This window comes from Felis catus, chromosome B1 (assembly GCF_018350175.1).
Source record: "Felis catus isolate Fca126 chromosome B1, F.catus_Fca126_mat1.0, whole genome shotgun sequence".
Classification (NCBI taxonomy): domain Eukaryota; kingdom Metazoa; phylum Chordata; class Mammalia; order Carnivora; family Felidae; genus Felis; species Felis catus.
The window spans coordinates 173,390,637-173,403,968 of NC_058371.1; the positions used below are offsets into that span (position 1 = coordinate 173,390,637).

The window sequence follows — 13,332 nt, forward strand, 5'->3', positions numbered from 1 at the left end:
AAAGGAAAAGGTATGGGAATCGGGGAAAAATAGCTATTACCACGCACAGCGTCCCCAGCTCACAGCACGAGCTGCCAGGACAGCCAAAGTCCTGCCTTCCTTTTTTTCATGGAGACTTCGAGTCCTCTGCCGCCTCAGCAAAGCATTCCCCTGGGGAGTCCCAGCTCCTCCAACTCGGTTAGTGTTTTCTGCTTTACTTCTCACTCAGCACTTTCACACAGTCCCTTGTACCAGGCACTGTTGTCTCCATTTGTTCCAGCTGTGTGACCTTGGGCACTCGGTGGATCCCTGAGAGCCTCCCCTTCTCGCCCGGAAGGAGGGAGTGTGACTGCACTCGCTGGGGCTGCCGTGAGGATTAGACACAAGAGGGTGTGCGTGCCTGCTGTGACGCCACACATAGCTGGCACCGAATAAATACCCGCCACGGGGGCGTGATGCCCCACGTGACCACCGAGCCTGGGTTCTGACGACGACGGTTATTCATGGGAAAGGTCTGTTCAAGCAGCAGCACACGTTAGGCTTGCTTCGTGCACCAAAGAACACGCAAGCTAGATGTGGGCTTTCCAAAGTCCTCATGTGAGCACGCTAACAGAATCCTTCCCCCAGCCCAGCCTCGGTGCTCTCCTGGGGACAGGAACTGTGCCACAGAACTGAAAGATGCATTTTTTTTTTTTTTTTTTTTTTTTTTTTTTTTGCCCTTAAGAGACTCACAGTCTGGTAGGGGAAAAAAAGGGGGGGATAAATCCAGAAAAGTCAATATTCAGTGACCACAGGTCTTACACAGGGTGCTGAGGACGGGAGGTCGTGGCCCTGCCTTCATGAGGCTGTCACCTGAGAGAGACGATGTCACATGACTGAAGATACTAGCGGTTCTCTGCCATCGCATGGGGACAGCGAGCACTGGAAGGACAGGCACAGAAGGACAGTTTATAGAGATGAGCCCGAAAGCCAAGAGGCCTGGCCCAGGCCCAGGCCAGGAGTCCAGGAAGGCTGTTTGGAGGAAGTGACCAAGCAGGGGAAACAGGTGTGAACCAAGCAGCCCGGTGGGGAAAGCACGCAGGCAGCAGCGATCACACAAGCAGGACCCCCAGGTCTGGGGTCGGCCCATCAGGAGAGAGGACGGGAGAGTTAAGAGCAGGGCCTGTAAGCAAAGGGCTTGGAAAGCAGGCTTAGCCCATGGGCCGTGTGAGGGCCATGGAGTCAGCAGGTCACTGAAGGGTCAGAGACATGATTCCTCGCTAAAGAAAACTCCAGGAGCCGGCCTGCAAAACAACCCAGGGCAGGCAAGGGCCAGAGGACGTCAGCCCGGACACGAGCCAGGGAGTGGTCACAGGCCCTTACCCGGGAGAGCAGTGGTGGGGCAGTGTGACCAGCACTGGACTCTGGACTTACTCTCGGGACAGGCTTAGACTGAGGAGAGAGCGGAGAGCAGGCTGCGGCATTTCTAGCCTGGGAAACCAGGTGAGTCATCAAAATGAAGAACTAATCAGGAAGAGCAGACAGGGTAGAGGGTGGGGCAAATTCCTATTGGGACCTATAAAGCTTGGAGAACCTCATAAATGGAACCAACTCAGTATAGTTCTCCAGTCGCTCAACCAAAACCCTTGAAGGAAATGCATTTCACAATTCAGAGTCTGAATTTTAGAAAGGTGACACATCGGTTGTACGTTACGTAACTCTAGCAAGCGGGGCTGAGGATCGCAGCGTCATCACACTTACGATACTGCAGCGATACTAATGCAAAGCCACACTAAGGAGAACAGCAAAGTCTGTGAAAGGCCTCATGGCAGTTTGAGTCAAACTTTGCCTCCAAAGAGTCCAGGACTCATGACGTTCTGCCAAAAAAGGAGTTACAGAAAAACTTTTGGTTTTCATCAGCCTTTTGGGTTTTGGAATTACAGATCTAGGACTATAGACCTGTGTTAATTTCTATCACAATTTACAACAAATTAGGTGAGAAAATACATCACAGAATATTTTTAAGAGAAAGTACCCTTCTGCTTCCAAATGCTTGAATTTGGCTTAGCAAGCACTATTCACTATTCAACCCCGGAGGACTCACTTTTAAAAATGTTTTTAAATTTATTTATTTATTTATTTATTTATTTATTTATTTATTTATTTATTTATTTATTTATTGAGAGAGAGAGAGAGAGAGAGAGAGAGAGAGAGAGAGAGAGAGAGAAAATATATCCCAAGCAGTCCCCACACTATTTGCAAAGAGCACAACATGGGGCTCAATCTCATGAACCGTGAAATCATGACCTGAGCCAAAATCAAGAGTCAGACACTTACTGACTGAGCCACACAGGTTCCCCTGGAGGACTCACTTTTGTGAAAGTGAAAACAGGGTAATTACCCATACAGAAGGGACCAGGTAGGAAGTAGAAAGCTAGGGGCCACTTGTGAGGAACAATGAGGTTTTATTTTAGGCCCTCGGAAACTTCACAAAAAGGGAAGGAAAGGAAAGGTAACACGTGTGTGGGGCAGGGTGCACGTCTTGGACCGGGACGGACAGAACTTGGTTCTCAGGCTCAGTCTTAATTCACCCATGCAACCTCAACAAGAGGTGTTATCCTTCCCATTTTTAATAGTGGAGGAAAAAACAAAACAATACAACCACAATGTAGAACTTAGCTGAGTGTCTTACATAAAACATGACAGATGAGCTCTGATGAATGGAGAGAAAATGTTCCTATGTGGATCTGTCCACGAAGCAGCGTGGTCAAGTGCAGAGGAGTAGCCCACAATTCCAACCGCAGCATGTGTAGCTCGGAATGGACCACCAAACCCGTCTGACACACATTTTCCTTTTCTTTAAAGGGCAGAACGCATACTTTGTGGGGCTGGGAGTACACACACGTTCAATGCCCCACACAAGTGGGTGCAATTAATGGTGCTCAAGCATGGGCAATGGTCCTCAGATCTGCCACACGGAAAACATACAAAAACCCAGCTTCCAACCAAGACAGGAGGGGGAAAAAAAAAAAAAAAAGCATACACACAACAGCTCTGTAGCAAAAATGCACAACTTCTCTTTCAAGGTAGAGGCACAACTTTTTCTCTACTGACTATGAGGTTCCATCTAAGTTTGAAAACCTCATGTTCTAACAAACTTCTGAGGCAAAGTACAGGCCTAGCAACTGATTTCCATGGAATTTAGAATTTCATCAACACGTGGAACTGAACGCTGATAACAATTCCAAATAAAAATAGGAATAAACAGCATCACCATCTAGATTCACCAAAACACCAGTGAGCCCCAAACTTCCAGATCTTCAGGAATTACCCAGACTGGTCTAGTCTCCCATGTTGCAGTGTCAGAAGCTGTCACTGATTTTCTTTATGCAAGAAACCTGTCCACACAAACCTGACTGAGCTGCAACAAACGTCCCAGTGTTCCCAATGCCATTCCCAATGCCATTTCCTGTCTCACAGCGTCTGGGACTAGGCACAGCAAGAGAGGCCCCCGCACCGACTCCTAAGTAGGGACAGTCACAAGCTTCTGGTCTTAAGCTCTTGACTAAAGGGACAAGAAGAAGGACTGCCCATCTGACTTCGTAGTGCAGTCTATGTACTGAATTCTATTTGGGGGGACGCTGTTTCCCTACATTACATGTTTCTAGGTCAATAGTTCTCAATGTATGGTTGGTCTTTCGAGGGTCCATGTGGTCCTTCCTCCCTTTTCCAGCTCTATATCTATCTATGCAAGGTTGGCTTTGTCTCCATGTATTTCAAACAACATAAACGCAACAGATTGAATGCAGAAACAAAAATGAGAATCAGTTAATTAATCCAGACGTTAAAAAGTAAAACAGTGCCTCCAAATTTCTTTTATTTTGGAAAATGCATTGTTCATAATGGTATGTTTATAGGTATGTGTTTATCATGGTTCTTTTAAAAGAACACTGCAGCTCACCCACGCTCTTGAGTACACACCCAGGAGAGGGAGGGAAGGGAGGAGGCGAGCCTGGTGAACAGAAAATGGACCAGGCCGATTCAAAACGTTCCTGGAGAATCTGCATCTGCATTCACGTAATCCGGTACTGAGTGCTGCAACCCTCCAACCCCATTTAGAAGGTACTAAGTCAGTGCCAGGAAAGAGCCCTGCATTTTATAAAGACCACGAATCTGCATGTCAATCTGCCGCTGGTGACTGGAGTCTTGGGCAGTGCACACATCAGGACTTGTTTAGCCCCTTGGACCTCACTGCTCACTACGCACATTATTAACTACAAGTAAAATGCTGCTTACCATGCATGTTTGTTCAAAGTCTGTGCAGATTCTAGAAGAAGGGTCTGACTCAGTGAGAAGGGTAGAAGCTGCACCCGCCTGCCCGCCCACCCACCTGCCCGCCCACCCGCCTGCCCAGGAACAGCATACTGAGCACTGAAAGAAAGACTCCGGCTTGGGAAAAGTACCTTGCTCCTGCCAACCCTGAGGGAAACGGGGTAAAAACTGTGAAGCCCTTCCTTCCTGCACATGCATCAGGCTACGGTACCTGCCTCTTTAAACACCATTTTATCATCTGCTACGAAGTAGAGAAACGTAGGCCTTCAGATTTCTCTCTAGGGCAGGGTGTCCCTCACATATAGAGCGAGGAGACTGCTGAGTGGCCAGAGTCAAATATGAATAGAAAGAAACTCCTTATTTGTATTAAAAAGACATGGAATGATTTTGTGTCTCATACATCTATGTGGTGACGCGTGCTGCAAAGACCTGGAAGGAGACCCACAATTCAGACGTATTTCTAAATGACCTACAACTTAAGTTCACATAGTGCTCAACAGTCTAAGTGTTGACCCTGCTAAGGGATGGTTTTCCAGGATGAATCTTTCCTTCTCTGTCACTTTGAGGGTGAAGATGGGCTTTCTCCCAGCAGTTTCCAAACACTAATGACATCTGAATCACCCAAGCACTTGTAAACATGCACACTCCCAGCCCTCATCTAGAAAAGTCTTCTTCAGTGGCCCATCGGGGACGGTGACCTCAGGAATGTGTGTTTCTCACAAGGCCTTCAAGGGATCCTCAGGTGACCCGTGCCTGGTTCCGGGAGAAATACCATTCCAGTGTCAAGAGTGTCCTGCCCGAGTCTCTCCACAGCCCACTTGACTTAATCCTGGGGAGACCCATGAGCCCCTCAGCATTGGTTTACTTCGCTGCAGCTGCTACGGGAGGCCAGTGGTCTCTCACACACCAGGCCACCTGCAAAGTTATTCGGTCTGCAATTGACAAACAAGTTTCTTTCTTTGCTGCTTCCACGAGGGACCTGGTGACTCCTGCGTCTCCAGGGGGTGGTACTGGCAAACCAGCACTCTGATGTGACTCTCTGCCTCTCAGCTTCCTCATCTGCACAAGGAACAGTAACCCTAACAACTGAATGATCTCCAAGGCTCCTTCCCTGATGACAGCTGTGATCCCAAGGTCTTCTGAAATGGTCGCGTTTTAGCTCTGAGCCGAATTTGAGAAATACTGGAGAAAAGATATGCTCTCCGCAACTCCTCACAATTTTAATGAAATAATTTGGTCATCGGTTGTTTCGTGTTGGTCTTCCCCGCTAGAATGTGTCTTTCTGAGAAGGCATGGAATGTACCAGGTGCTCAAGAAGCATCTGTGGAATGACTGCTGAATGACACGGGGGCAGAGTGGGGAGAGTGCATACAGAGTGCATCTTCTGTATGCAGATTATTTTTAGGAAACATTTGGCTGGGTCCAGTGACCGTTGGAACTGGCTCCTCCCGTGTCTGTGCACATCTCTGCTAAATTCCACAATCAGTGACCTCAAGTGGGTGGCTTAAAATTAGCCCATTTACACTGTGGAAATCTGCATATTCTATCATCAGGCCTCCTTTTGAGGGGCTTGGGGGAGCTGTTTGCCAGCACACCGGTGACTGGCTTGAAGAATAGAGGGAGACATGAAGCCACCCCGCTGTATCACATCCACATTTAGTCCTGTCACTCTGAGGTTCAAGAGTGATCAATATGCTATTTCGGGGATCAATACGTTCCCATAATGTGGTCTTGATAATACCAGAGCCAAGGACAGACCTGCTGAAATTATGCATGTAGCCGTTGGTGCTGTGACTGTTGAGCTGTGACTGTTCATCTGACCTCCATCCTGCCCAAGTCCCCAACTGGACACAGAGGAGTGTTACATAGCAAGACTGCTATGCAACAAATTCTAGCTACTTTTCTGGGTTTTGCCATTAACGCTTTTTAGCTTCTCACACAGGACTTCAACCCAAAAATGAAACGGCTACCAGCACCCATCCTCTGCTAACGAACAACCCCATCTCCTACCCAAAGCGCACAGCACTCAGTTTTTGTGGCATGGCCAAGTGAGGCAAATACCAAACAGGGAGGGAGAAGGGAAAACCCTGTCTGCCCTTCTATATTTAGTCTTCTTAAACACTCTCGGCTCATCCTTCACTCTGGAGGCTCTTCTCCTCCTCATCTTTTATGGATTCTAAAAAAGCAAGGAGAAAATTCTTTTTTATAACACTTGGATTACAGCTCCTTTTCTTCAAGATACCAGGCAGGCTTTACACCTTTGGTTACAATATGTTAAGTGGAAGCAAAAATCAGTACGCCAGCTCCCATGCTGGATCGTGGACCCCACCATGTCCGTGGATACCTGCTTTGCCTCTCGCTGCAGCGCGGGTATGGCTAACCCCGTGTAGGTGTCACTGATGAAGGGTCTCTGGAAGTCCATCAGGGGCACCTGGGTGGCTCAGTTGGTTAAGCGTCTGACTCTTGATTTCAGCTCAGGTCATGATCTCATGGTTGGTGGGACTGAGCCCCATGTTGGGCTCTGTGCTGAGAGCATGGAGACGGCTTGGGATATTCTCTCTCTCTCTCTCTCTCTCTCTCTCTCTCTCTCTCTCAAAAAAAAAAAAAAAGACTCGAAGTCCCTCAAAAATACTATTACTGGTCACCAAAGACTCACTAGACCTCTGTGGAGTATATAAGCTATGCCACCGCTTTACTAACCTATAGAACACAGATTAATAAAACAAGTAATTGATGTGGGGGAGGATCAGGAGCAGTTTCTATCTGTGTTCTCGGATTACCTGTTCACATTTTGTTCTGGCTAAATCCCTCCTATCAGGGGAGAGGATGGAGAGCCTCGTAGGTGCACGTTCTGAGTGCTGAAAGGTATCCAGGCTGGGATGCCAGGGACAGGAGCCCTGAAATGGTAGAAGACCGAGGAAGGGAGCGTGAAGGGGGTCTCCAGCTAGCTGCTCACTGTCACCGGCAGCTTTTAAGTGTGGCTGTGACCAGAGTGAGAGGCACAGCCAGAAGGCAGGATGTTGGTTGTCATGTGGTCTACTCAGTAGGGAGAGCCAGAGAAGAGAAAAGCTGCAATTACCTGGGGGCAGCATGAATTACTGTAGGTGGAACCAGGCTTAAGAGGCTGGGGCAGGTTCCTGAACTAAGAATGATTCGCTAAGCATCCTCTGCTCTATTTTCCCTGGGCTGGGTGTGGTCATCCCTAAGGTGGGGAAGCTGTGTTGGCAGGTGGGAGGCAGATCCAAGAAAGACAGAAGCTACAGAGTGTCCTGGAAGGGACACGATACAGACACTAAGATGACCTAGGTTCCAGAACTTTCTTCCGAGCAGCTTGTAACTGGGACAAAGCACACTACCTCTCTGGGCTTCGTTTATCATCTCTAAAGTGGAAATAATATGTGTCCACATTCACATAGGGTTGTGTAAAGTTGAAACCCGACAAGGTTAAGCAATATGTTTTATAAACTATGAAACTGCCTGACTACCTATTATTCTTACTCTTTGCAGGGAAAAATCTTATAAAAATCTGGTTACATTAGCAGCCCATTTCAGAAAATAAAGCAAGCGGCAGGAAAACAAAAACCCATGAAGTTCCAAAATACCCCAATCAACAGGCATTCTGTTGTGGCCAGGATAAAGATGCCGCCTTCCAGGAAAAACTGAAATACGGATTTGTTTTGGGGCAGCACCGCACACCTTTACTAGGCCTCGCGTTAGCCACAGTGCAGACTAAATAGAGAGTATAGACTAAACAACTAGGTGGGCACACGCTGCCCCTTGGTGAGGAGTGAGGGAGAAGCAGTGGCAAAGTCTGCTAGAACTCCCACGTGAGCGCTCCCTGAAACCCGACTGAGCAGAGCCCGTGGGCTGCACGCCGGGGCCCACCGCTGGGTGGTCTTCCCAGCTCAAGTCAGGAGAGCAGTCTGGCTCTGGAAGGCTCCCTGGATAAAACCCGGAGACAAGCACAGAGGTTTCTTGAAGACGCACTGCTGGAAAGAGCTTTTTCAGGCCTCGGGCGTGCATTCGGAGGGCCCGCAGTAGAGGCCAGGCCAGGACTGGGAAAGAGGTGAGGCGGAGAGGCAACCAGTGCGGTCGGGGAGGGTGGCTGCAGCCGGCCTCTGGGGGTGCGAGGGGGTGCTGGGAGACAGGCAGGGACCAGAGGATGTGAGTGCAGCCTGGCCCTGCCCGTGAACGAGAAAAGGCAGCGTCTCAACTCTCACGAGCCCAGTGATGACCGGAGGACAGGCTGCAGTGGGCTCACAGCAGGGGCGGCACCCCCACCCCAGGCCCTTGAGCTGACCTGGCCTTCTCTTTCCCATCTGCAGAAAAGTGAGTACAGGAGAGCACCAGGAGACAGAGAAGGGAACATCTTTACTGAAGAAGGGAGAACATGGTCCTGCCTCCTCCTCCCACCCCACCGTGGAGTGGGGGGCAGATGCAGAAAACGGCTGTGCCTCCCACCCCCTTCCACCTCCTACTCTCGATTTATTTTTCACTTCATTTCACGTGATAGGAACACAGTGTCATTTTTCTGTTACTCATCACATCAGCAAACACAGCTGCCAGGTCACGAAACTGCTTTCCTTGGGGTCAGTGGGCCAAACGGGCTCCAGCCCCACGCCTTGTACACTGTCCCCACGGAGTCATCATGGTCCGTCAGCATCACCCTTCACCCGGCCAGCCATTTCCACGGGAACACATGGGGATCCTGGGCTCAGAGGGCCTCAGGACAGAGGGGCCTTACTGTGGCACACAGCCACAGCGGGGTGAGGTCCTGTCAGTTAACTGTGTGTCTGTGGTCAAGAGCGGACCTCTCTGTGCCTCAGTTTCCTCATTTCTTAAGAGGATACGGGGCCCATTTCCCAGGGCCGTTACGGGGGTCATGTGAGAGTGGCATGCCAGTGTGGTGGCTCCTGTTCAGCAGCTCAGACTTCTCAGCACCTACTACGTGACAGGCTCTGTCCCAGGAGCTGGGGGTAGGAAGGTACATCAGCCCCAGTCCAGCCCACAGAGCACGGCATTAGACAGAGAAGGGCAGTAGGAAGGCGCTGCCCATTCACTGAGGACACTGGCTGGGGAGGGAGGGGTAGAGGGCACAGGCCCTGCAGCCACACTGCTCAGCAGCACACCAGCTGTGTTACTTTAAGCAAGTTACTTAAGGTCTCTCAGTGTTTCAATCTTCTCAACTCTCAACAGAGATAGAACAATAGGTAGCTGGTCCTGGTGTGAAAACTAAAGAAGGCGAGTTAAGTAACTTTACACAGCATTTGGCTCAAGGTAAAGTTACATAGTAGCTTTAAGTAACAATGGTAATTGGAACAATAATGAATGTGTAAGTATCATGGAGCGGGACAGAGAGGCTTAGCAGCAGCACCTCGTCGTCTGAAGGCACAGTTTCTCAGGGGTGACATCTGAGCTCGGACCTAATGAAGAACTTTTATGCAGTTGACCTTTTAATCTGCTCTGTGGCCAGACAGATAAGACTCGATGCTGTCTGATCTAGATCACACCCCAGATTACTGGGAAATATCCTTGCCTCCCGACTGCTGCACGGCCACTGCGGGGCCCAAAGCACAGACGGACCCTCGGGCGCCCTTGGTGGCAGCAGCAGCCGGGATGGACGTTCTGGAAGCAGGACCATGTCCTCTAAAAGCCACAGGGCCGAGCTCCTGCCACGTGGGGCCAGAAGAGGATGCACCCCACCTGCACCCACGGCCACGGACAGGTCAGGGGCCCTTTCATATACCACAGCTACATCCCAATTCCACGACTCCTTCACCGGGGCACCTGCGGATACAGCCAATACACTGTGTCCGTCTTAGCATTTTTAACACTGTTCAAGAGACCAGGTGCCACCCCGTTTCCAAAACAAAATGGCCCACAACCCACCCACAAACTGCTTTCCACAATTTTTCTCGTAAGTGCTGTTTGTAATTAGTAAAGACCAGGGGGAGGCTCCTGTGATTAGACCAAGCCTTGGTATGGACACTTCTGTTTTCCAGGACGTTCCTTCGGTTGACGATAAAACTGCCTATCAGTATCTGAATTACTGAACTGAACGATGATCACGAGCAGAGCCTTCGTGCGGAGTGGAGTCAACAACAGAGAGAGACACTTTTTATACACTTTCAAGTACATGACTCCAGGCAGCTGTGATTACTCCAGGGATTTTCCAATTGAACGTCTCAGCAGTAAATTTTGATTGCTAAACCTAAAGGCGGATCACTAAATAACTCAGACAGTCTCTCCAGACTTTTCAAGTGAGTGGACCTTCCATTTTCGTGTCGAACCAAATGCAGACTTACCGAGGTCAATAAGAATCGCGTGCTGTTGGGAGGTGAGCCGTTTCAAGAGTTCTTTGTATGGCGTGTCCTTTGGCTGCTGCTTACTGGGAAACTGGTGTTTGAGGTGGTGCTGCTCTGCTAGGAATTTCCAGATCTCCCCCCGGTGATGACGTGGCACACCTTCAGGAGAAGGGGCAGGAAACAGAGAGATTTTATGCTCAGAGTATGACATAATAATAAAAATGAGTTAGGTTTCACTCCACTGACAACCTCTTGTTTCATACGAATTAGCAGTGTCGAAAGGGAAAGGAAACAACTAAAATTTTGTCCTACCTGCTCCCCTTCCTTCCTTCCTCCACACCCCCGTCCTCCCCACCCCTCTGCTGGCCCCTCGCACTTTCCTTACGGCTTTCAAATATATATGATGTTCGGACTGTGCTACACTTGGGGGGGGGGGTGGATAAGCTGATGAATACAAGCCCCCATCTGGTGCCAATTAATGTTCGAGGGAAAGACTCCCAGGCGTGTAAAACTACAATGCAAAAGGTTGTCTCATACGAGGGTTCAGACGAAGGATGGCAAGATTTCACAGAATCCTTCACTTGTGCCAAGATGTAAGACTGTGGGAAGGGTAAGGGAGAGAGAAGACACGTCGGAGGAAGAAAACTCTCCGTGTTTCTCTGCCTCAGGTGCAGGACGCATGTGTGGTGGGGGCAGGTGGCAGTGGGAAGGGGGAAGGGATTTATTAGAGGCGAAGTAAAAGGCAAGCTACCTGCACTTTATGTGGCAGCTCTGGGGAACCCCGGAATGTTTTTGAGCTGGGGAGGGGGCAGCCTAATTGGGGAATACAGATTAGACACCGTCTACAAGGTGGGCTAAGAAAGGGACAAGAGGCCGGACTGGCCGCCGTCCACACAAACGTGCCTCGGGCAGCATTCAACTGGGACGGGAAAACAAGAAAAGCCACCCGAGAGCCTCTATTCCACGTTTTCAGTACAACTGATTTGACTACGCAACGTGATTAAAAATGTCCTCTGAAACTAGGAGAAGTTCTCTTAAAGCCAATGACGTCATTTAAGGCAAACTTTGCAGGAATATTGACGGTTTTGATTCAGAACTTTTTGGTTCACCATTAAGCTGTTACAAGGCCCGAATGTAGAAATGGGGAGACAAGGGAGCCTGCAGAGTAAGACACCAGATCTGTCTCGTCTCTGACAGGAGTCCTCTGGAGAGAAAAGGAGCCTCTGATTGAGGGACTGAGGTCTCCTTCCTTCCACGAAAAAATGGGACCGCTTTGAACACTTTCCTGCTCATCAGAGCGTCTGCCCAGGAAGACAGTTTTCCTGGTTTTCCACTGGCCACATCGGACGGAAGTCTGTACCCTTGGCAAGACAGCAGCGGCAGGTTAGACCAGCACGAGGTTGCCAGGTGCTGTCGCCATCCTAAGTACTGCGTCGTCGTCGTCCCCACGACCCACTGAGGGACACTGGATGATGACCCTTCCTGGTAAAGACAAGCTGAAGCCCACAGGAACAGGTCCCTCAGCCGAGATCACCCAGCTGGGTAGGAGCAGAGCAGAGGGAGGGACTGTCGTCTCTGTCAGAGCAGTCAGCAAGCTGCTACTCGGGTGGGGACCAGAGAACATATATTTTGTGTTCTTGCCTGGTGGTTAATAATGAAATCATCATTTGTGGATCTGAACCAGATAGTGGTCAATTTCATTTATTACCAGATCCACAAGGAACTATTTAGAACAATCACTCAGCCATCTCCTAGAAATATCCTGGGTACGGTAAGCAATTTGACTTTTCCCTTACACAGCCCAGTTGTAAAAGAAAACAAAAAAGGCGAGCCTGTGGGAGAAATACAGGGCCACACTTCACTGTGACCACAACTCACACCCTCTCTAAATGCTGGTCTTGGCATTAATCTCATGATCCTGTGTAGTGGGTTGAATGGTGGCCCCCAAAGATGTGTGTCTGCATTCTAACCCCTGGAACCTGTGAACATGATTTGGAAAAAGAGTCTTTGTAGACATAATTAAGGTCTGAAAATGAGATCAGCATCCTTATGATGCAAGTGGGCCCTCTATCCAATGACGTGTGTCATTACAAGAGACACAGAGAAGACGAGAAGAGCAGGCAATGTGATCATGGAGACAGCACAGTGACGCAGCCACAAGCCAAGGGATGCCCAGTGCGTCCCTGCCCACACCCTGACCCCAGACTTCTAGCCTCCAGGAGTGTGAGAAGAAAATTTCTGTTTTAGCCATCAATTTTGTAATAATTTGTTACGGAAGCAACAGGAAACTAACACACCCTGACATCTGCCTTTTTAGATTACTGCATTCCTCTCTCCCTGCTTCGAAGAATATCATTGTGTGTGCGTGTGTGTGTGTGTGTGTGTGTGTGTGTGTGTACACACACGTACACAAGCCCTTAACATTTCAAACTATAATAGAAGTAAATGTGGCCTGAAAAACAGTCACCATGTTAAGTGATTTATAGTGGGGCTTTTTCACAAACTATTATTTTCAAACTGGGATATTTTCCCAAGGTATGAGATAACCAATTTCCTCTTATTACTAAATCATTCCCATTATCTTATCAGACATTTATTTTTTGGAAGAAGAGAATATCGCTTGTGTCATTGGACAGTACCACATATTCTCGTATTTAAGAGAGCTTAGGTTTTGTGATTTAAAAACAAAGAGTCATGCGAATTGGAGCCAATGTTTTTGCTGAGCAGGACTGGAACA

At 48.9% G+C, this 13,332-nt stretch overlaps 1 protein-coding gene across 8 annotated transcripts in view; it reads right to left on the reverse strand.

Annotated features, from left to right (window-relative positions):
* Positions 1-13,332, reverse strand: part of TBC1D1 (TBC1 domain family member 1) — a 226,575-nt gene that overhangs the window by 23,644 nt on the left and 189,599 nt on the right. For all 8 annotated transcript variants that reach the window (XM_023253205.2, XM_023253207.2, XM_023253206.2 and 5 more), the window contains one exon: positions 10,596-10,754. In XM_023253205.2, the coding sequence (XP_023108973.2) occupies positions 10,596-10,754 (159 nt within the window). The remainder of the gene's footprint in view (positions 1-10,595; positions 10,755-13,332) is intronic.